At 30.4% G+C, this 26,069-nt stretch overlaps 2 protein-coding genes and 1 pseudogene across 2 annotated transcripts; 2 read left to right on the forward strand and 1 right to left on the reverse strand.

Annotated features, from left to right (window-relative positions):
• Positions 1-24: 24 nt before the first annotated feature.
• LOC121220776 (ATP synthase subunit a, chloroplastic-like) lies at positions 25-700 on the reverse strand (annotated as a pseudogene).
• A 7,219-nt stretch (positions 701-7,919) lies between these two features.
• LOC107908726 (F-box protein PP2-A15) lies at positions 7,920-12,649 on the forward strand. The gene is made up of 3 exons (XM_016835983.2): positions 7,920-8,525; positions 9,047-9,165; positions 11,862-12,649. Exons 1-3 carry the CDS (start codon positions 8,214-8,216, stop codon positions 12,322-12,324), a joined length of 894 nt encoding a protein of 297 aa, XP_016691472.1. The 5' UTR covers positions 7,920-8,213; the 3' UTR covers positions 12,325-12,649.
• Positions 12,650-20,022: 7,373 nt separating this feature from the next.
• LOC121220927 (uncharacterized) lies at positions 20,023-21,905 on the forward strand. The gene is made up of 2 exons (XM_041100816.1): positions 20,023-20,701; positions 21,823-21,905. Exons 1-2 carry the CDS (start codon positions 20,083-20,085, stop codon positions 21,867-21,869), a joined length of 666 nt encoding a protein of 221 aa, XP_040956750.1. The 5' UTR covers positions 20,023-20,082; the 3' UTR covers positions 21,870-21,905.
• The last annotated feature ends 4,164 nt before the right edge of the window (positions 21,906-26,069 follow it).

Genomic DNA, 26,069 nt, shown 5'->3' on the forward strand with positions numbered 1-26,069 from the left:
TTGAAAAGGAAATATTGCTTTTTTCTAGTTTGTTAAATTTCGATAAAGAAGATAACCTATGGATTCACCTATATAAGCCGTAGTTAAAGTTGTAAAAATAAGAGCTTGAATCTCACTTGTAAATGATCCAAGAAACGTGATAGGTACAAGAAGGTACTAAAGAAACAAGAACAACAACCACTAATTCATCAACTAATATATTCCCGAAAAGTCAAAAACTAAGTGATAAGGGTTTTGTGAAATCCTCTAAAATGTTAATAGGTAAAAGAATTGGAGTGGGTTGAATGTATTTACTGAAATATCCCAATCCTTTTTTTGAAAGACCCGCATAGAAATATGCTACTGACGTGAGTAAAGCTAAAGCAACAGTAGTATTTATATTATTCGTGGGTGCGGCTAACTCTCCATGAGGTAATTGTATGATTTTCCAAGGTAACAGGGCACCCGACCAATTAGAAACAAAAATAAATAGAAACATAGTTCCAATAAAGAAAACCCATGGATCATATTCTTCTCCAATCTGAGTTTTACTTACATCTCGAATGAATTCAAGAACATATTCGAAGAAGTTTTGACTAGCTTGGAATGGTTTGTGGATCCCGAACAGCGATAATGGCCGAACCTGATTATAGCTTTTTTTTAATAAAAAATATACTGACTTATTTAGTACTTTATAAAAAAAATCATTTTAACCTTTCATTTAATTTTTGGTCTCTTACTTTACGTAATGTTTCTGAATGGTCATAACTTACTTTGAATTAAAATAACTCTAGATAGGAATCACATGTAATAAGATCTAATTATTAATGGCGTATTCAATCATATTTTAAAAATATTAATATAATAATATATATAAATGTATCTATACTATTATTTTAAGTATTTTACTTAGATGGAGTCACCCTCAACCGGGTCACTAATTTAAGTGTTTAATTATGTGAATGACTTCTCGTAATTAAAATAAGTTATATTATTCAAGGGTACATTAGTTTTTTTTCATTTAAAAATGTAATTAAAACATGCATATTATAGGATTTGAACCTATATTAATTGCATCACTAAATCCTTTAATTTATCATTCAACTAAAGCATTATTTTAATATTTTTATACATTTTTATTTTATTATGCACACTATTACTTCCATTAGTTGTATGTCTTAATAATATATTTGATTGAGTTGGTATCACAGAGTTAACTCGACACCGTGATAAACAATTTAATCCCATTATTTATTTATTTTAATAACGTATATATTTCATGTGTTATTAATTAGTTTCAAACAATAAATTTTATTACTTATTATATATTATTTTTAAACACATATTTATATTCTAAATTTGTGATTTTAATGTGCCCACGTAATAGAATTTATAGTAAAAATAATTTGTTTGATCTCTCTTGAACTAACTCTTTAAAAATCTGCTGGCTTCATCTGTTTTTGGTACCAACCATTTGGAAATTGTATATAGGCCTTTGGGCAAAAGCCGTTTTCTACCCAATAGGCCTCTATAGGTGGCCTTGTCCACGAGAAGGGGAAAGACTATGGGTCTCAGAAACAGTATGTTCCATTTTAACCAATAGGCCCATTCCCAATGCACAAGAAATGGCATGATCCTGGAGTATTTTTGTGAATCAAAACAGAATAGTCAAAAGGTTAAATTCTGCTCTTAGTCCCTGAACTTTACAAAATTTGTTCCCTTTACTTTAATTTGGTCATGTTAATCCCTATACTTTTTAAGTTTTAAAATTCCAGTTCTCACCAATTGAAAGCTGTTAAATTCATTAAGTTCTGTTATTTTTAAAATCCGATGCACCAAACATATTATTGTATGTGTAATGCCATGTCAACTTGTTATTTCCACATATTACTCACTAAAAATTCAATTAATGTATTAATGACTTTCATTTGCATCAAGACTAAAATTTTAAATTTTGAAAGGTTTAGGTACTTTGAATGATTCAATTGGAAAATCTGGACCAAATGTACAAATGTATGCATAGTATAAGATTAGTAATTGAATTTAACCAAATAAATATAACTGTTACTGCTTGAGTTAGGACTAAAATTTTAAAATTCAAAAAAGTATAAGAACTAAAATTGATCAATTCAAAAAGTGCACGGGCAAAAGTTGATCAAATAAAAGTACAATAACTAATAACATAATCAAATAAAATTTTCCTTAAGGAAAATTAATCGTTACTCAGGTTTAAAAATTCTGCAAGCATGGTAAATTGAGTGAAACATATCTTTTTAGGGGTAATAAAATAATAAAAGATATATGGCAATATTTGAACCCTAGTTATGAAAAGGGTTAAATTATTATTTGGGCCTAAACTTGGTAAATTTTCTTATATTAAGGTCAGAATTTTTTTAAATTAAAGTTAAGCCCTCAACTTGACAATTGTTCTCACATTGGGGCCTGAACTATTTTGTTGTTGTCTAAGTTGGATCTTAAACTTGACAATTGTTCTCATATTGAAGCCTGAACTTTAGGGTTCTCGAGGATTTACTTGGATATATAAAAAAAAATCTGAAAACATTTATCAAGTTCAGGGTCTAACTTGGATAAAAAAATCCAGACCCTGTGAGAAGAATTCCCAAATTAAAATTCCAAAATATGATCCCACTAATAATAATATAAAATCTCTAATCAAGTAAATTTCATGAAAAAGTCTTAACATCATTACTTAAAAAAACAATTATATCTTTTAACAGTTTATATAAAATTCTTAAATGAAATTACTTGAAAACGTTATACTAGAAGTCGAACTTTAGACCTTAAGGTATATATCAACAAATTAAAAACATTCAACCAGGAAATATTAGCATTTATTATTTTAAATAATAATTATTTGATAGTTTAGTTTTTTAACCCCAAACGATATTAAAAAAAGGTTACCTATTTTTAATTGGTATTTAAATGTTTTTAAAATTAAATAAATAAGATTTTAATCTCATTTATGTTCTTAAAAAACTCCATCACATGTATATGTTCATATTTTGACAAAATTGTTAAGAAAACATGTTAATGCAAAATCTGGAGGGTGGAATAATAGGGTTTGTTTGCACGAACTTGGCAAATAAAAGGAGACAGAGAGAAGAAGACAAATTAGACGTGAATATAACTTGGTAGGAATTTGAAAATTGAAACACTTATTTGGAGTTTGCTTGTTTAAGCTGCCGGCCCCCAACGAACACCAACCAAGGTCAAGCTAGCATCCCCATCACCCATGTGTTCTTTATTTCACCTTGTTTATCGCATTCTTCTTTCTGTTTTGCTAGTGTTATTGAATAATTAAGGTCTGACGTAGCCCTAAGCATTTGCAACCAGTAATATTCCCATTTGCCACCATCATTCCTATATGCTCACACTTGAACAAGTTCTATATTACACATTTACCATGTTCTTGCATACTCATTTAAATGATCAAATGTTGAATTTTGATATTCCAACCTTGTAATTATTCGATTGTAAAAAGTTTGATTTTCATAGATTTGTTTTTGCATCACTAATATAGTAGAGGTGATTTATATATTTTACTTATTCAGTCTAATTTTATTAGATGTGTCATTGAGTATTATTTATTTATTTATTTATTTTAATTAATAATTATTGGGTACAATGATAATATATATTACTCTCTTAAAACGAAATACAAGTTTAAATCTTAAAAATAATATTATTGAGAGGAACCACCACCAACGTCAAAACCTTGCCCAATGGCCTTTATTGTTATTCATTAGGCTTAATGTCTATTTTAGCTGTACATAGAAATTTTCAATTTGATATTTCAGTCATGTTTTAGTCACTCTAATCTCTTTGGACTTTAATCTGCGGTGTATATATATATTTGCATTCATCTATCATTTTCATTCATTTTTTTTCTTCAGTGAATCAAATGATGTTACGTTGCAAGAGCTTAAAAGTAAAAAAAAAAAAGACCATTAAAAATGCAAAAAAGAATCATAACAAAAAAATCTATAAAAATATAAAATTATTAAAGAATGCATGTTGAGAATAAACCTGGACATGATGTCTAGGTTCATCCTGTCAATTTTTTCTAAAATATAAATATAAATATAAATAAAAATGAAAATTTATTTTGAAATTATTATTTTCTAAAATTATAAAAATATGTAATTAGTAAAAATCTATGTGTAGAGAGAATCCAAACAAACCACTGTCCAAATGCATATTTATATGGATGTGCATTTTTGAGTAATTTTATATTTTTTATAATTAAAAGTTAATAATATGAAAATGTGATATTTAAAAAAATCAAGTTAGTTTTAGAAAGTTTAGAAAATTTCTTTCAAATTTTTGGATTTTGATGATTATTTTTTTATAATTTGTTAGGAATTATTTTTTTTCTCATTTTATGGTTCTTTTTTAAATTTTCTAATAATTTTTTATGAAATCTTTTCTTTTACTGCATGTCATTTTTTATTAGTTCAGGTGAATTTTTAACTAAAATATCCATTGAAACAATGAAAAATATAAACACCAAAGCCATATATATATATAACTGAGAATTTATGTATTATAGTGGAATGTTAGTTAAAAATAAAAAAAAAGTGTTCAATGATTGAGTGGAGTTAAGTATGATATTAATATATTTTATATTTTATATTTGTCTAAACTCGATCTAACTCAAAATATGAGTCTACAATTTTTTTCGAGCTCATTCAAATTTGTAAATGACTAATCTAGATTGATTTTAAACCCGCTCATATTTAAAAATAATAATTTTACTATTTTTAATTTAATATTTAATATTAAATATTTTTTATATTTTTTATTTATTAAAATTTTATATACAAAGCTTCTTAACATTTTCTTTATGTTTACATTATTAAATTATATATTATTATAAATTTAATTTTTATATGTATTATAATTTACATAATATATAAAAGAACACAATATAATATATTAGAAACATAGAAAAGACTCGAGCCGAATTCGGGTTTTAAATGTACTTAATTTTAAGCCAAAATTAAGTTTCAAGCTTAATGTATTTACTCGGACCTTCATAAATTTCCAACAAATTTAGATGAGTAGCTGAATTCATTAGCAAGTGTGGTTTTATTGGTGAAGGTAACCTGATTTGAAAAAATGGAGTTGAAAATTTGAAAGCCGAAAAATAGGTAACCACAAAGTTTTTAAAGAAACGTGCTTGAAATAGGGTTGGGACTTTTGTTTTGTAGGTAAAGAAAATCATGACAGCCTGATAGTGTCACACTTGCAGAAACGCTCAACTGGTTACAGCTACTCATGGGGCCAATGTCCTCATCAACCACTGAAATCAAAACCCCCGAATTTGTTTCACCATTGATTATTAAGAAATGTGAAAGGGACAAACAAAGATGGTGTGAACTTCATTCACCCAACAGTTTTTGCGTGTGTTACCAGACAAAATAATTTCGACATCGATACAATGAATAAAGCAAGCAATGCCCTCCCTATCTATTCACAATACCCATCTATTGCTCATTCAACCACTTCAAAAGGTTGATGTGAGAGTGAGTGGCATTTCCAGTGGATTTAAAATTTTACCAAAATGCAGCTTTGGGAATTTCCATTTACACGAGATAGTATAAGGGACAGCCCTTTTTTAAAAGATCAATTTATCTAAATATCTATCATGATTCGTCAATGCATGCGCACTAGCCTTTAATTCTATGGTGATTCAAGCACTTGTATGGTGAAGTCATGTTCTACCCATAAAGCCGATGTGTGTTTCCATTTAGTATAAAATTGACAATATGATTTCGGTAGGTCTAGAGTTAGTTTATTGTTGTTTTTGATAAGTGAGGTTAAAATGTATTTTTGTGAAGGTAAAAGGTTTATTTTAGACATGATGCTATAAAATTAAAAATTTATAGTTAAATAATATTCGAGTTTAACTGCTGATCAGTTAGTTGATATTTTAACTAAATCATTGTCCAAACAACCGGTCTGGAGGGATTTTGTTGTACAAGCTTAAAACAACAAGAGTAATCAATTGGTGTGCATGTGTCATTTATAATCACCTATGCATCTCTTTATTAGTAAATATAAATTTTCGATTTACATATTCATATGTAATCCTTTAACATTGACACATTCATAAATTTCTGTATAATTAATATTTTAGTAAACCAATAATAATACTTATTATACATATAAAATTTCAAATCAAGGTGATATATTTACTATATTAATTCTAAATATAATTTTATTAATATATATTTAACAATTATAAAACACAAAAATACTAATTTTAATTACATTATAAAATATTATTTCGAATAAATAATAAACGGCTCAGTTGAAAACAGATCATTCAAAATAAATTTTCTTCAAAACAAAATGTATTTAAAGAAAATGAAATACGAGAAGAAAGAAAGTCCAACCTACAACTTATCACGATCCGTTGATGTTTACTTATGTGTGACCTAAGAAAATCATCAAACATTAACAAAATAGAGAGAAGTGAGGAGGTATCATTTTCGTGAAGTGATTTGCAATTAATGACCCCATTTCGCCTTACTTCATATTTTGACTAATTATTTCATTGGTTGGCTTCTACTTTTTTCTTTCTCTTTTGTCAATTAATTTGATTTGAAGTTGGATGTCTATTTTTCTTATGGGAGTTGCTTAAGAGATATATAGCTTGTGGTTTTCGTAAAATTAGTACAATATTATCATATTTAATTTTATTATAATTTTTGGACGGCTGAAATACAGATTACTTCATATTTTGGCGCTTTCAAAGCTGTTATCATAATTTTTTTAATAAAAAAATTATTTAAATGCATTTCAATAGAGAGAAAGAAAAGAAAAGAAAATTAAATTATTGTATATATATTTTTGTGTCTATCAGGTTTGATATTTAATTATTGAAATTAAGAAGTTGAAAAAGATTTTTTTCGTGTCATCAGGATTTTGATCTCTAATCATTGTCCTCTAATATACATGTATAGAATAAATACACGAATTTCATGTTTAAAAAAATTCAACTCCAATCCTTTTTTCTTCTAAACTTTAAAAAAAAAAACTCTAATCCCTTGAATAATAATAACCCTAAAAAAATAATATTTAATACATGCATACCTTTTTAAAATAAATTCAAATGAGTTAATTTATAAATGATATGCCCAGATCTTCTTCATTAATCATGGATACATCAAACATAAAAGTTAATTAGGATGAAAGTAAAGAGTATTAAAAACCAATTTCGTATTTCTTTATGAAATTTATGGTTATTCGTTAAGAAAGATTAAGTTAGTTTATACTTAATAATTTGTTAATTATATTTTAAAGAAAAGAATAGATTTTATGATGGGCGAAAGGAAATGTTTTATGTTAACAATGTTAATTATAATTTAAAAGAGTAGGACATTTCAATAAAGTGTTTAAATATAAGTATTAGATATATTTAAATGACTATAACTACGATTTGATTGATAGTCCAGACTTAAGCCACCATAAATTTGAGTAGAACCCACCAAATCTAAAAAAAATATTTATTTGTCAATAATGTTTTTTCAAGCATTATTTTATTATAAAAGCAAAGAAAATATATATATATATATATATATAAAAGAAAGAAAGAAATGTGGAACGTGAGTGAATTGTTTAATGATAAATGAAGTAAGAAAAGATTTGCATTGCATGAATCACGTTGGTTGATAGGAAATTTATATTTATATATATAAATTTCAACCGCATGTGTTGCTTTTAGAAGAAGAACCAAAGTGAATGGAAAAGAACAAGTAGGATGGCTTCAAACCATTTTACTGCATCATTTGCTTTGTTGTTCAATGTTTGAAGATAGAGAGACAGAAAATATTTTAGTCAAAAAGAAAAAGAGGGTTTGCCTGAATCATCTGTCAAACGATACAATCAATATTATTTTCAAAGTATATCATCTCCCTATACTGTATACCCAAATATAAAATTTTGAGGAAAAAAAGAAAGAGCGTAAAATAAAATCCGGGTCGGGTAATTAAAACGACAATTGAACAGTGTTAGAATCCAACTATAAAAGACGTCCAGAAATTTTCCACTCTTAAGACATCCTCTTTCTTCTTCATTCTTTCGGTCTTCCCACCAACTTAATTAAAAAAAACAAAACAAAATCAACTTCAAATTTCCAAGTGAATTTTTATAAATAGAAACGAAAGGGAAAAAAAGAAAATAGGGGAGGGAAGAGAAAAAAAGATTCGATGGGTGCGTCTTTATCCAACTTAACGGAAGGAAGCAATGGGACGGCGATGGGACCGGGATTAGGGGACATACCGGAGAGCTGTGTGGCCTGCGTTTTCACTTACTTGACGCCTCCGGAGATTTGCAACCTGGCGAGGTTGAATCGAGCGTTTAGAGGGGCTGCGTCTTCGGATTCTGTTTGGGAAATGAAATTACCCAGTAATTATCAAGATCTGCTGGATTTAGTGCCACCCGAAAGGTACCAGAATTTGTCCAAAAAAGATATTTTTGCCCTTCTCTCTCGCCCGGTACCTTTTGATGATGGAAATAAGGTGGGTCGTCTTTAGAGTTTGTTTCCTCCTCCTTTTTCTGGTTAATTTCATTATTACTTTTTTTAAATATTTATTTCTGGGTGTTTGAGTTTTGGGTTCATTTGGTCGTTTTTACTTTCGTTTTATGCTTGGGAAGGATTGAACTTGAGGCTTTGTGGCTGTTTTCATAACTTTTTGGTTAATATATTTTGTTTTTTTTTCTTTTAGAATTTGTTTTTGGCTTTTTGAGTGAGTTTAAGATATTTTGTATCTTAATTTTCTGGGAAGAATGGGGATTTGGGTAGTTAGTTGTTACTGGTGGGTTAATGTTATTATTTCTTTTTTGAAGAGAACAAATTTAACAACTCTTGTTCATGCAAAAGGGGTGTTTTTGGGGAGCATTTGGCGTGCGGGAGGGTCTTGGAGGTGGTTATGTATGATTTTTTTTCCTTTTGTTTTGCTTCAGTGCTTCATTTTGAATTTAATAATGGCTAGACATGAATAATCGAAGACTAATGACGGTTGAAAATTTGATGATGTAGGAAGTATGGCTGGACAGAGTGACCGGGAGGGTATGCATGGCAATATCTGCCAAAGGGATGGCAATAACTGGAATTGATGATCGGAGATATTGGAATTGGGTTTCTACAGAAGAATCTAGGTTAGACATTTATATTATTATGCTTCAATACTAAATTTACTGGTACAATTTATTGATTTTGACATTGCCTTAATGTGGGATTGAGATGCTTGTATCTTGAAATGTTTCTAGTATGGTTTTCGACCAGCTTGTTAGAATTCTGTCTTGATTACTTGAAGAAGCACAAAATGGAATTAATTATGCCAATTTTGCGTCTACATGGAGCACATAGATGGTTAAGCTATATATTTGTTGGAATGGGACATTTTGTGAACTACATTGTCAATTGCATGTCTCATTTATTCTTTGGTGGGAGGAAATGCATTCGGGTGCTGCTTAACTGCAGCTTTCTAGGGTTTTGGCTTTTTGTTGATGTTTTCTTTATACAAATGGTATTATGTAGAAAGACTAAAATCTCTGAAAGTTTGCATCTTTGTTGCTGATTCATCATTAATCTCTAGATGATAATGGTATCTTTTACTAAATCTTGTTTAGAGATTATGTTTTTCTTCATTGCCAAATTGTTAATCTCGAGGGATGTTTTATTGGTTGGATTTTGGAAGAGGTTTTCAATGAAAGGTAATTCAGTTTATATGCTTGGATCTTGCAATAAGAAATTTGTGAGCTTTAATGAATTGAGATAATGCTGTGTAGTGTAAGTTCACTTTTGTCGAAGTTCTTGTAGTCAGAGATTGAGAAGTCTTGTGTACCTAGAGAACCTTGTACATATATTTATGTTTTTCCATTATGATTGGTTCATGTCGATAGCTTTATCTTTTTGAGATCTATGTATTTTGGGTTAGGAGTGCTATTTTGATGGTGAAACTCGTTGAATGTATGAAGAAGTGTACAAATGCTGATATGTTAAGCTTTTGATTTCTATCTCCCTTTATATGCTGCTCCTAAGGGTGTTTACCTGCTGGAACTAATTTTCCCATTAATGCTGGATAAGAGTTAATAAGCATCGACCAGTTGCCTATACAATGAGACAGCGTGCTAACTGTTTTCTTATCTCTGTGAGAAATGATTGTCTTCTTCTCTTGCTTAGTGCCTTCTGAAAATTAATCTCTTCACAGAAGTTTGTGCTTGCCTTATAGATGATTATAATCGGGCAAGCGTGCAACCACATTGGATGCTTTGCTCTTTCTCATAATACAGTTCTAGACTATTCTCTCATGCTATATATGCTTAAAACTTCATTTTCCCTAGAGGATATTGCATTTCAATTTTGTTAATTCTAAGATTTAGCCCTCAGGAAATGGGATTATAGTCCCAAAACACTGTGTAGACTTGAATTTTATTTTTGTTGCATAACCATACTGACTTTTTCTATCTTCTTTTTTATGTTTGATTCCCATTTGATTATGGTGGAAGTTATTAAGGGATACCAGATGTTAAAACATTCAAACGTGAGAATTTTGGGATTTAGTGGTCAACTATTTGACTGACTAATTGAAGGAAGCAGTTTCTTCCCGAAACATTTTATTATACCTTTTGCTTCAGTGGCAAGGCATGGTTAAAATGTTTTGACGAAAAGAATAGCTATGATTTTCAACTTATTAGTCTTTATCTTTTGATTTATTCAAAAAGTTCTACCACCAAAATCTATATTATTTTGAAATGGACCTTCAACTCTACTAACTACATCTACCATTGTGATAAGGCAGGCTGATTTCGAGTTTCTTTCATCCAAATGATGATAAATCCATCGATGCCTTACATGGAGCAAATTTTTTTGGTTTATATATTTTCAATGCCTAGGCCATATGATTGAGAGGTAGCCCTTCAAATTTCTATAAAACCTTATATCCTTTATTTAGGCATGATATGATCTCATCATCTTGAGACAATTACCGAACTGCTCTGAGTGTAACTTGTAGTTTTTATGAGTGAGAGCTTGATAGAAACAAAATTGTATTGCTGAGGCAGGCTTCCAGGTTCTAGTACTCTCATCTTATCATTTCATTGGTTACTTAGCTTGAACGTTTTTCTTTTCTTTAGCCAGAAATTGTTCATTTATTGATTGGAATGATTGAGGTGTAGTAAATCTGGTGGAGAGTGATAATGATTTTTAATACTGATCTTTATCCCACAAGTATGTTCATGGCGTTCGGTATTGAGTGATTGCTGTTTACATGTTTCTTTTATGCTCTTCTGGCACTGGTAAAGATGCTTTTACGCATGTGGTTATGTATCAAATGGGTGCATATTTTTACATGCATATTTGTTCTAGTGTGTTTAGGGTGATCGACTTTCCAGAGTACTAAATGCATTTATTAGTAGTAGGATTTTCTAAGATTTCCCCGAATCCTGATCTTTATTCCATCCTATGGTCACATTACAGTGTGACAAGAGAATTGGTTTCCCATTCTTAGTGACTTCTTTCCACTACTCTATACTATATGTACTGAGTTTAGTCTTTTTTCATGGTGCTTCATTAGTTGAGCAGAATATTTACTAATGATTCTGTTCCACTTATGAAAATAGTATAATGCTTAATTGTGAAATTTTTGTTGAACTTTTTTATTTTTCTATTAAGAGTCTGTGTAAAACAGGAAAATTTTCCGGGCTGCAGTCGTTTTTCAGATTCTTATTCCATTGAATAATTTATTTTCATGTTGCAATGGCCAGTGGTTAAATGTTGTTTCCACATTTTTTCTCCTCTCCGCCGTTCTTTGTCAACAAATTTTATGTTCTCTATCTTGCTCTGCTTCCAGATTCCATACTGTGGCCTATTTGCAGCAAATATGGTGGTTTGAGGTAGATGGGGTAGTAAAGTTCCCTCTTCCAGCTGATATCTATACTCTTTCATTCAGGCTTCACCTTGGAAGATTTTCCAAAAGGTTGGGAAGAAGAGTGTCTAGTTTTGAGCACACCCATGGTTGGGACATAAAGCCTGTAACATTTGAGTTGTCTACTTGTGATGGTCAGCTAGCATCATGTGAGCACTATTTAGATGATACTGAACAAGATTATGATAATGGAAACCACAAGCGCGGATGCTGGATAGACTACAAGGTTGGGGAATTTATTGTCAACGACTCTGAACCAGTTACTGAAGTCAGATTTTCTGTGAAACAGATAGATTGCACACATTCTAAAGGAGGACTTTGTGTAGATTCTGTATTTATCATCCCCACTGACCTAAAAGAGCGTAAAAGAAAAGGGATGTTGAAATAGCCAGAAGCATATCAGAGTTACTGTTGACATCAGTGATCCCCGGAATTCCCATGTGGGGTTTCACGTACAGGTTATACTTCTAAAGGCATTTGTTGTTTTAGAGGATTTCATCTTAATTGATTTTCAGAGTAGGCATGTGTCATCTATGATTACGCAAGTTTCACTACCATGTATTTGATCCAGTTTTGTTTCCTCTTTTACACCACTGCACATAAAATTAAGAGATTATGGTTGGTTATGATCTTGTTTTTCACCAGAAGCTTTCTGTTAAAATTTTTGTAATTTAGTTGTGATGCAAATGAGGTAATCTAATTCCTTTCTTATATCTTAATCGACCCAGTTTTTATTGTCTTTGTTGTTTACTTATGCTTTTAGAAAGGTTCGTGGTACTTGGAGGCCTTGTTTGATCTGTTCTTATCTCTTTGAGTGTTTTAACTGTTGCAATATTGGTTAAATTATTTTCTGTAGTTATCACCATAATGAGTGTTGGTATAAATTATGAAAATTGTGGCATCCCTGCAACTTGGTCTGTGGTTGTTTAGGTGTTGGGTCGTATCTGGAGTTTATGGTTCTATCTAGTTTTACTGCAATAGTGATGTTGGTATAAATGCTTTTCCTGGACAAATTGGCATTTGGTTGAACCATTTTTGCACGTAGGAATACGATGGTTCTGTTTCCAATTTAATCTTGCATGTGGTGTTAGAGGATTTTGACAGGAGAAAACAAAATACCATAACCTGGATAGCAGCTGGTTCCGTTTTGGTATTTAAAGATGTAATGAGTGTGAAGTGAGTTGCATTCCTAGATGAAACCCTGACCTTTAGCTCTACTGTCCTCTTTTTACCAAAGGCTGGTCCACGGACAACTGTCATGCCAGGCTGGGATAGACCATGTTCCTTCCTCTGTTTTGAATCTTTTCCAGTTAAAAAGAAAGAGCATTAATTAAAAATTTACATTTGTTGTGCAATTAGGTTGTTTTGATTTAATATTGAATCTGTGACTGCTTGAAGCAGGCTTGTGTCCATAAATTATCATTTAATACCTGAGATAGAGTGAGGCGTTGGGTCTGTGTATTATCACAAGATAATTCCAACATGGGTTGAGAATTAACCACAAAGTTGCAAACAATATCATACTTATATATCAATTCAACACATTTATAAAAGTAAATTAATTCAGTTTTTCATAAAGTCAAAATAGTGGCATGCTAGTGAATGTCAACATTTTATTCAGCTCAAATTTTCATTTTATATAACAAATTCCACATTAACACCTTATTTCCCATTGCCTCTTAAGTCAATTTTCAATTCAAATAAAAAATTTCACCCGTTTTTGAAAAATACTATTGAAAAGTGTAATAGAAAAAAAGTTTTAAGAATATGGTAAAATATTTCAATTGTTTAACATTGTTGTTAAAAAGTGCTATAAAGAGTTAATGTCTATTTTCGACTGTGATATTTTAATACAAAAATATGAGTTAATTTTGATCTATTCCAATTATATGTCATCATTATTATTATTAGTACTATTTTGGTATTAATAAATATTCAACTTTTTTAACATTAATATTATGTTATTATCATATCTGCTCTTTTTTATATAATGTCTAGAACTATCTCTTCTCGAACATAATGCGCTTCAACGCACTCGAACCCTTAAATATTCAACTTAAATTATAATAAAAAAATATTAAAAATAATTTATAGTAACAATTGTTACATATTTTTCAAGAAATTAATAATTTTTTTTCTAAAATTTAATTTGAATAAATACTACAAATGAGGGGGAGTTTTGAAAAGTGAACAGTTAGAATTTTTAGATTTTTGGTATGGCTATGGGTTAAAAAGTTAGTTTGAGAAATAATGCTACACATAATATCTACAATGAATATTTTAATTCTTCATACTACTTTTTGATAAAATTAATTTTTTTTAAATGCTTTTCACTTATAATTTCTAAAAATCAAAAGGCTTAAAAGAAATGCATGGTTGGATGATGCATGAAGGAGCATTTGGTAGTATGAATTTACATTATTTCATTTTGAAAGTAAGAAATATAATATTATTTAATTATGTATTTTATTAAAATATTTTTATTATAAAATTTATTTATTCTTTTTTAATATAAAAAACTATGGAACTTTTTCATTTGGTATTTTTATTTTCGTTTTAGAACCCTAAATGTTATTATCTTCAAGTATAAACCTTATCTCATTATTTAATATATCAATCTCAATTTCTTTTATTTTAATATTCAACATCATTTTTTTTATTAAAAAGTATTTTAATTTATTTTTAAATTTGATTAATATACTATTCATGTTGAATATGATAACCGATTATTTTATCTATTTTTTAATTTATTAAGTTAGAATATTATATTATAATAATTTATAAAAATAGATACATATTATATTTACTTAATATATAAAAATATTCTGCTTGGAAAATGCCATAAAATAAAGGTATAAGTTATCGGTTCATGTATTATGTAGATTCATATGTAGGAATTAACCCCACAGCACCAAAGTATAGAGAGACATGTAAATGAAGAAATTCTTTACTAACTCTTCTCTTCTGCTCCCACACTTTCGCTTTCTCTTCGTATGGTGTGGTCATAAACTCATAATAGAGCTATCTTTGGTGCTCTGGTATATTCTGGTTGATTTTGAAGACAGACGATTCAAAAATGGATTGGAATGGCGCCTTTGCTTCTCGACCACAGCCTACTCTTAACTCCCATTACGACTATTGTAACACCCCTTACCCGTATCCAACACCGGAATAGGGTACGAGGCATTACCAAAACACATACACTTGTAAACGTATTTAACCGAGTTATAAAATTTCATCAAAATTAAAACTTTCAAAATAATTAACATGTTTCTATAACTTTTCACAATATATCCTCAAAATATTATAATCATAATAATTAGGGCCTGCGAGACCCGATACATACTCATGCAATTTAATGCTTCATTTCCATTTCATTCAATTCGCAATTTCTCATGCTCATAATTTAAATCATATCACTAGAAATTTCCATTTAATTCACGTACAATTCAATGACATCAAATTCAGAACTAATACGTATTTACCATTTAACTCAATGTTTATTGATTATACCATTCAATAACACATTTATGAAATTCTCAATTTAGCAATGAAAATATCACTTTAGTTTGAATAACAACATCGTCCTGATATAAATACACTACCACTTATCCATTTACTTTAATTCTTTTGGGCCCATTTGTCACTTACCATCCTTAATCAAATTAGGGAACGGTCACGGAAAATTGAGTACTTCACTTTCACTTTGCCATAGTATAACTATGGTCTTACGTATGATCACTTATCACTTGTCCCTGATCAGATAAGTGTAGCCACCTATCACTTTGTTTCTTGATCAGATAAGTGTAGCCACTTATCACTTTGTTTCTTGATCAGATAAGTGTAGCCACTTATCACTTTGTCTCTTGATCAGATAAGTGTAGCTAAAGCTATCACTTATCACTTTGTCTCTTGATCAGATAAGTATAGCCGAAGCTATCACTTATCACTTTTCACTTGTCACTTGATCAGATAAGTGTAGTCGAAGCTATCACTTATCACTTTGTCACTTGATCAGATAAGTATAGCCGAAGCTATTACTTATCACTTTCCACTTGTCACTTGATCAGATAAGTGTAGCTAAAGCTACCACTTATCACTTTGTCACTTGATCAGAAGTACTCAAATCCGGCGTTCCGCTCAATTTGATCATTTATTCATATATCAGGCTTATCAACATGTGTTAATTCATAAACCATTCATGGTATTATTTCATGCCAAATCATATACTGAATATACCATACACACATACTATGAAACTTTATTTTCACACATGAGCTTAAACCATGACCAATAATGCACAAAAATAAGCATCATTCATATTTCATCGTTTATGAGTTATAATCAAACATATGACCATTTATACACGAATCATTCATATATTTCCCAATTTTCCTCCTCCTCCTCTCCATTCCACATCCTTAATGTGTATAACACACTTAAACAACATTAACCATAATTTCAATATTCACTAACATGTATATTCAAAGCTGTTTATCCGAGTCAGAGTCACTAAATTATTTTTATCCGGAGCTACAGAGCTCCAAATTAAGATCCGTTAATTTTCCCTGAAACTAGACTCACATATCTTCATACCATAAAATTTTCATAATTTTTTGTTCAGCCAAATAGTACAGTTTATTCTTTAAAGTTTCCCCTGTTTCGCTGTCTGACAGTTCCGACCACTCTTCACTAAAAATTAATTATCTCATTGTACAGAATTCGGATGATGTTTTAGCTTATTTATTCTAAAAATAGACTCATTAAGGATTCTAACCATATAAACTATAACTCATAATCATTTTTGTACAGTTTTTAATGATTTTCCAAAGTCAGAACAGGGGAACCCGAATTCATTCTGACCTTGTCTCACAAAATCTATTATATCTCATGATTTACAATTCCATTGCTCACATCATTTCTTTTATAAGAAACTAGACTCAATAAGCTTTAGTTTCATATTTTATTCATCCTCTAATTCAATCTCTACAATTTTTGGTGATTTTCAAAGTTACACTACTGCTGCTGTCCAAAACTGCTTTAGTGCAAAATGTTGATTTCCATTTTGCCCCAAATTTCACAGTTTATACAATTCGGTCCTTTCTCAATTAACCCCTCAATTAATCTAATTTTCTCAATTAGTACTTTACTAGACATTATAAGTTGTTACACAACTATTGAAATTCAGAATTTCCACATATAACTCTATCTTCAAACTCTTTTACTATTAGGTCCCAAACATTCACTTTCTATTCAATTCTTTCAATAAAATCAGCATATGAAAAATTTAAAGCTCTAATTTCATGCTAAATCATCATATACTTCCAGCACATATTCATATCAACTTTCAACTTCTTTCATAAAATCAAAAACTAATGGATTTAACAAGTGGGCCTAGTTGTAAAAGTCATAAAAATACAAAAATTTCAAGAAATAGTCAAGAATTGAACTTACTTGTAATAAAAATATGAAGAACCAGCTTGAAGAAGCCCTTCCATGGTGTTTTAGCTGATGAGAATTCAGAAAAATGAAGAGAAATCTAGATAATTCCACTTGGGTCCTAACTTTATTAAGCAAATTTTGCAATTTTCCAATTTTGCCCTTAATTCTCCTTACTTTCTTGCTGATTTCATGCCTCTGCCGTCCAGCCCAAATAGACCTTGGGTCTATTTGCCTTTAAAGCCCTCTTCCTTTTATCATTTAAGCTATTTAATCATTTCCCAAAATTTTGCATTTGTTACAATTTAGTCCTTTTTGTTCAATTAATTATCGGAACTTTAAAATTTCTTAACGAAACTTTAATACTAACTTTTTAACACTCCATGAATATTTATAAAAATATTTATGGCTCAGTTTAAAATCCCCGAGGTCTTGATACCTCATTTCGATTCTAATTATTTTAATATTTATTTCTAGTGCACTATTTACTATTTCAAAAATTTTCCTAACTTCATATTTAACTTATACTTACTAAATTAATAATATTTTCTACCCATTTGTCGAATTTAGTGATCTCGAATCACCGTTCCGACACCTCTGAAAATTCAAGCCATTACATTTTTTTTTCCGTCGGATTTGTGGTCCCGAAACCACTGTTCCGACTAAGCCTAAAATCGGGCTATTACAACAGTGGTTTCGGGACCACAAATCCGACGAAAAAAAAAATGTAATGGCTTGAATTTTCAGAGGTGTCGGAACGGTGATTCGAGATCACTAAATTCGACAAATGGGTAGAAAATATTATTAATTTAGCAAGTATAAGTTAAATATGAAGTTAGAAAAATTTTTGAAATAGTGAATAGTGCACTAGAAATAAATATTAAAATAATTAGAATCGAAATGAGGTATCAAGACCTCGGGGATTTTAAACTAAGCCATAAATATTTTTATAAATATTTATGGAGTGTTAAAAAGTTAGTATTAAAGTTTCGTTAAGAAATTTTAAAGTTCCGATAATTAATTGAACAAAAAGGACTAAATTGTAACAAATGCAAAATTTTGGGAAATGATTAAATAGCTTAAATGATAAAAGGAAGAGGGCTTAAAAGAAAATAGACCCAAGGTCTATTTGGGCTGGACGGCAGAGGCATGAAATCAGCAAGAAAGTAAGGAGAATTAAGGGCAAAATTGGAAAATTGCAAAATTTGCTTAATAAAGTTAGGACCCAAGTGGAATTATCTAGATTTCTCTTCATTTTTCTGAATTCTCATCAGCTAAAACACCATGGAAGGGCTTCTTCAAGCTGGTTCTTCATATTTTTATTACAAGTAAGTTCAATTCTTGACTATTTCTTGAAATTTTTGTATTTTTATGACTTTTACAACTAGGCCCACTTGTTAAATTCATTAGTTTTTGATTTTATGAAAGAAGTTGAAAGTTGATATGAATATGTGCTGGAAGTATATGATGATTTAGCATGAAATTAGAGCTTTAAATTGTTCATATGCTGATTTTATTGAAAGAATTGAATAGAAAGTGAATGTTTGGGAACGATCGCTGCCAATTCCAAATCATGTGTAGGATAATTCTTCTCGTGCGGTTTCAGTTGTCGGGAAGCATATGGAGACACTACTTATATGGTGAGAAATGTTATGTGTATACTGATCATAAAAGCTTGAAGTATTTAATGACTCAGAAAGAGTTAAATTTGAGACAGAGACGATGGTTAGAGTTGCTGAAAGATTATGATCTTGTCATTGACTATCACCCAAGGTAAGCAAATGTCGTAGCAGATGCACTTAGTCGGAAATCATCATTATTTGCATTACGGGAATTGAGTGCTCATTTATCTATTAATGAGGATGGTTCTGTACTAGCGGAATTAAAAGCTAAACCTGTGTTCTTTCAACGGATTCGGGAATTACAAGATGAAGACCCAAAATTGATGCTAAAACGACAGCTGGTTCAAAATGAGTTAAGCTCAGAATACTCCATTGATGAAAATGGTATGTTATATTATCGTAATAGAATATGTGTTCCAAATAATTTAGACTTGAAAAATGATATTTTATCAGAGGCTCACAGTAGTATGTGTTCTATTTACCCGGGGAGTACAAAAATGTATTGTGATTTGAAGAAAATGTATTGGTGGCCTGGAATGAAACGAGAAATCTGTGAATATGTAGCAAGATGTTTGATTTGTCAACAGGTGAAAGCTGAGCATCAAGTGCCGACAGGGTTGTTACAGCCCATTATGATTCCAGAGTGGAAATGGGAACATGTCACGATGGATTTTGTATCTGGATTACCAGTAACTCCGAAGAAGAAAGATTCGATATGGGTGATTGTTGATCGGTTAACTAAGTCGGCACATTTTATTCCAGTCAGAACAGATTATCAGCTTGAAAAGTTAGCGGAGTTATATGTGTCTGAAATAGTGAGGTTACATGGGGTACCGATATCTATTATTTCGGATCGAGATCCGAGATTTACCTCGAGATTTTGGAGTAAATTACAGGAGGCTCTGGGCACCAAATTAAATTTCAGCACAGCTTTTCATCCCCAGACAGATGGGCAGTCAGAGCGAGTGATTCAGATTTTAGAAGATATGTTAAGGTGTTGTATACTTGAGTTCGGCGGCAGCTGGGAAAGGTATTTACCTTTAGCCGAATTTGCTTATAATAATAGTTATCAAACTAGTATTAAAATGGCACCGTTTGAAGCTCTGTATGGAAGAAAGTGTAGAACTCCATTATATTGGACTGAATTAAGTGAATCGAAACTGGTGGGAGTGGACTTGATTCGGGAAACTGAAGAAAAAGTTCGTATTATTCGAGATTGTTTAAAAGCTGCCTCCGATCGGCAAAAATCATATGCAGATTTGAAGAGAAGGGATATAGAGTTTAGTGTGGGTGATCGTGTATTTTTGAAAGTGTCACCGTGGAAGAAAGTTTTGCGGTTCGGCAGAAAGGGAAAACTCAGCCCACGATTTATCGGGCCGTATGAAATCATTGAAAGAATCGGTCCGGTAGCTTATAGATTGGCTTTGCCCCGGGAACTTGAAAATATTCATAATGTGTTTCATGTGTCTATGTTGAGACGGTATAGATCAGATCCATCACATGTAATTCCTTATACGGAAATAGAGCTCCAACCTGACATGACTTATTCAGAGGAACCGGTGAAAATTTTAGCTCGGGAGGTTAAAGAGTTGAGGAATAAACGTGTACCACTAGTTAAGGTGTTATGGAATCGACATGGATCTGAGGAGGCAACCTGGGAAACGGAGGAATTGATGAGATTTCAGTATCCGAATTTATTTCCAGGTACGAAATTTCGGGGACGAAATTTCCTAAAATGGGGGGGAGAGTTGTAATAGCCTGAATTTTTAGTGGTGTCGGAATGGTGATTCGAGATCACTAAATCTGACAAACGAGTAGAAAATATTATAAATTTAGTAAGTATAAGTTAAATGTGAAGTTAGGAAAATTTTGAAATAGTGAATAGTGTACTAGGAATAAATATTAAAATAATTAAAATAAAAAAAAACGAGGTATCGAGACCTCGAAGATTTTAAACCGAGCCATAAATATTTTTAGAAATATTTATAGAGTGTCATTGAGTTGGTATTAAAGTTTCGTTAGAAAATTTTAACGTTTGGATAGTTAATTAACTAAAAAGGACTAAATTGGGAATAGTGTAAAATTTGTTAAATTGTGATTAAATAGCTTAAGTGACTAAAGTGGAGGGATTTAAAAGGCTATTAGACCCAAATTATATGGGCTGGACGGTTGGGTAAGAAAAATCAGCAGAATGTAAGGAGAAACAGGGGCAAAATTGGAAACTTAACAAATTAAACATTTAAAACAAAGACAAAAGTGAAAAATCTAGAGATCTCTTCACAATTTATCAGCAAAAACGCCATAGGAGGTCTGGAATAAGCTGGTTTTTCATATTTTTGAATCATTTAAGTTTAATTCTTGATTATTTCTTCTAATTTTTGTGATTTTGATACTTTTACAATTAGGTCCAACTAATTATTTCATTAGTTTTTGATTCCATGGCTGATTTTGAAAGTTACCATTGATTATTGTTGGATTTTTATGATGAATAAACATGAAATTGAAGCTTTAATTTTGTTATATGATGATTTTATTAAGTAATTTTGATAGAAATTGATTTTAGGGACCTAATTGTGAAAAAGTTGGGAATTAAGGTTTGGTGTTGCGGTTTTGAGTATGAAAGGCTATGTAGTAGTCTAAAATAGTTGGAAAAAGGTGTTAATTGAGAAAAATTAGATCAATTGAGGGGTTAATTGAGTAGGGATCAAATTGTAAAAACTGTAAAGTTTGGGGTAAAAGTGTAACTTCGAAAATTAAAGGGCATAAATTGTGAAATGAATTAGAATTGAATTAAATGCTGATGAATGAATAAATTTGCATTTTAGATCGAGAACCTGAAACAAGTCGAGGAAAAGAAAAAGTAGCCGATTAGTCCCTGAACTTTTACAAATTCTGCAAATCGATCCAGGTAAGTTCATATGGCTGAAATTTAATGATTAAATGTTAATTTCATGAATTATACAATGTATGATGAAATGTATTTATTGTTGAAATGAGAATAAAATAAAAATGTGAAAATCGAATAAATGATCAAATTAAGTGGAACACCGGATTTGAGTACTTCTGATCAAGAAACAAAGTGATAAGTGGTTACACTTATCTGATCAAGAAACAAAGTGATAAGTGGTTACACTTATCTGATCAAGAGACAAAGTGATAAGTGGCTACACTTATCTGATCAAGTGATAAAGTGATAAGTGGTAGCTTCAGCTACACTTATCTGATCAAGTGGCAAAGTGATAAGTGGTAGCCTAGCTACACTTATCTGATCAAGGACAATTGATAAGAGGTCATATGTCAAAGTGAAAGTGAAGTACTCAATTTTCCGTAACCGTTCCTTAATTTTGATCAAGGATGGTAAGTGACAAATGGGCCCAAAGGAATTATGGTAAAAGAATAAGTAGTAGTGAGTTTATACCAAGGAACTCACCAAAGATTGTGGTTGACAGGTAAATTTAGTAATGGTGTATATTGTATAAGTGTACAAGTGTTTGGTAAGATTTATGTTTTATGCCTATGAACTTACTAAGCTTTTCTATAATCTTACATGTGTGTGTTTATTGTTTTTGTAGATTAACGTATTTATACATTCGGAGGATCGGATCTACATCAAGAATCACACTATCCAGATATACTCCGGTAGTTTATGTTAAGCAACTTTTTGGATTTATATGGCATGTATAGGGAATTGAAGTGAAAAGTAAATTTGAATGTTATGGTTGCGTTAGATATCGAAATATATACATGTTTTTAGTTTGAAATGGTTGATTGGTTGAACTTCATTAGTATTTAAATGAAGTAGATGAAATACTGGAATTGGTTGTGATTTGAAATTTGCAGGGAAGGTTAGACAATTATAAAGGGGTTATATTGAATTTTTTTTAAAAAATTGCAATGGAGCAGTTCTTGGACAGCAGCATTGATGTAACTTTTAAAAATCACCAAAAATAGTGGAAATAGAATTAGAAGTTGAGTGAGATATGAAATTAAAGCTGAAAGAGTCTACTTTCATATAAAAGAAGTGGAGTAAGCAAAAGAATTATATACTTTTAGATATTTGAATTTTAGTGAAACAGGGCAAGAATGTTTTTGAAGTCCCCTGTTCTGAATTTAGAAATTCATTAAAAATTGTACAGAAGGAATTTTGAGTTATAATTTATATGTATAGACTCCTTAATGAGTCTATTTTCAGTAGAAATAAGTTTAATCACCATATGAAGCCTTTAATAAGAGATAATTAAATTTTAGTGATGAGTGGTTAGGATAGTCGATTAGTGAAACATGGGAGACTTCAACTAATAAACTGTACTAATTGGCTAAAGAAAAAATTCTGAAAAATTTATGATGAATAGATATATGAGTCTAGTTTTATGGAAAATTTACGGATCTAAATTTCGAGTTTTGTAGCTTGAATTATAATTATTTTAGTGACTGCTGTACAGGAGGACAGCTTTATTATGAACGATGAAATTAAATTTGAAAGTAAATTTTTATGCCCCGAACTTTTAAGTTAAGTCAAGTAACGCCTCATGCTCGACTCCGGCCATGGTCTCGGGTAAGGGGTGTTACATAACGAAATTTTAATACCAACTCAATGACACTCTATAAATATTTCTAAAAATATTTATGGCTCGGTTTAAAATCTTCGAGGTCTCGATACCTCGTTTTTTTTATTTTAATTATTTAAATATTTATTCCTAGTACACTATTCACTATTTCAAAAATTTTCCTAACTTCACATTTAACTTATACTTACTAAATTTATAATATTTTCTACTCGTTTGTCACTTGATCAGAAGTACTCAAATCCGGCGTTCCGCTCAATTTGATCATTTATTCATATATCAGGCTTACCAACATGTGTTAATTCATAAACCATTCATGGTATTATTTCATGCCAAATCATATACTGAATATACCATACACACATACTATGAAACTTTATTTTCACACATGAGCTTAAACCATGACCAATAATGCACAAAAATAAGCATCATTCATATTTCATCGTTTATGAGTTATAATCAAACATATGACCATTTATACACGAATCATTCATATATTTCCCAATTTTCCTCCTCCTCCTCTCCATTCCACATCCTTAACGTGTATAACACACTTAAACAACATTAACCATAATTTCAATATTAACTAACATGTATATTCAAAGCTGTTTATCCGATTCAGAGTCACTAAATTATTTTTATCTGGAGCTACAGAGCTCCAAATTAAGATCCGTTAATTTTCCCTGAAACTAGACTCACATATCTTCATACCATAAAATTTTCATAATTTTTGGTTCAGCCAAATAGTACAGTTTATTCTTTAAAGTTTCCCCTGTTTCGCTGTCTGACAGTTCCGACCACTCTTCACTAAAAATTAATTATCTCATTGTACAGAATTCGGATGATGTTTTAGCTTGTTTCTTATAAAAATAGACTCATTAAGGATTCTAACCATATAAACTATAACTCATAATCATTTTTGTACAATTTTTAATGATTTTCCAAAGTCAGAACAGGGGAACCTGAATTCATTCTGACCTTGTCTCACAAAATCTATTATATCTCATGATTTACAATTCCATTGCTCACACCATTTCTTTTATAAGAAACTATACTCAATAAGCTTTAGTTTCATATTTTATTCATCCTCTAATTCAATCTCTACAATTTTTGGTGATTTTTCAAAGTTACACTACTGCTGCTGTCCAAAACTGCTTTAGTGCAAAATGTTGATTTCCATTTTGCCCCAAATTTCACAGTTTATACAATTCGGTCCTTTCTCAATTAACCCCTCAATTAATCTAATTTTCTCAATTAGTACTTTACTAGACATTATAAGTTGTTACACAACTATTGAAATTCAGAATTTCCACATATAACTCTATCTTCAAACTCTTTTACTATTAGGTCCCAAACATTCACTTTCTATTCAATTCTTTTAATAAAATCAGCATATGAACAATTTAAAGCTCTAATTTCATGCTAAATCATCATATACTTCCAGCACATATTCATATCAACTTTCAACTTCTTTCATAAAATCAAAAACTAATGGATTTAACAAGTGGGCCTAGTTGTAAAAGTCATAAAAATACAAAAATTTCAAGAAATAGTCAAGAATTGAACAAAAAGGACTAAATTGTAACAAATGCAAAATTTTGGGAAATGATTAAATAGCTTAAATGATAAAAGGAAGAGGGCTTAAAAGAAAATAGACCCAAGGTCTATTTGGGCTGGACGGCAGAGGCATGAAATCAGCAAGAAAGTAAGGAGAATTAAGGGCAAAATTGCAAAATTGCAAAATTTGCTTAATAAAGTTAGGACCCAAGTGGAATTATCTAGATTTCTCTTCATTTTTCTGAATTCTCATCAGCTAAAACACCATGGAAGGGCTTCTTCAAGCTGGTTCTTCATATTTTTATTACAAGTAAGTTCAATTCTTGACTATTTCTTGAAATTTTTGTATTTTTATGACTTTTACAACTAGGCCCACTTGTTAAATTTATTAGTTTTTGATTTTATGAAAGAAGTTGAAAGTTGATATGAATATGTGCTGGAAGTATATGATGATTTAGCATGAAATTAGAGCTTTAAATTGTTCATATGCTGATTTTATTGAAAGAATTGAATAGAAAGTGAATGTTTGGGACCTAATAGTAAAAGAGTTTGAAGATAAAGTTATATGTGGCAATTCTGAATTTCAATAGTTGTGTAACAACTTATAATGTCTAGTAAAGTACTAATTGAGAAAATTAGATTAATTGAGGGGTTAATTGAGAAAGGACCGAATTGTATAAACTGTGAAATTTGGGGCAAAATGGAAATCAACATTTTGCACTAAAGCAGTTTTGGACAGCAGCAGTAGTGTAACTTTGAAAAATCACCAAAAATTGTATAGATTGAATTAGAGGATGAATAAAATATGAAATTAAATCTTATTGAGTCTAGTTTCTTATAAAAGAAATGATGTGAGCAATGGAATTGTAAATCATGAGATATAATAGATTTTGTGAAACAAGGTCAGAATGAATTCGGGTTCCCCTGTTCTGACTTTGGAAAATCATTAA

The sequence above is a fragment of the Gossypium hirsutum genome, chromosome D09 (assembly GCF_007990345.1).
Source record: "Gossypium hirsutum isolate 1008001.06 chromosome D09, Gossypium_hirsutum_v2.1, whole genome shotgun sequence".
Lineage (NCBI taxonomy): Eukaryota > Viridiplantae > Streptophyta > Magnoliopsida > Malvales > Malvaceae > Gossypium > Gossypium hirsutum.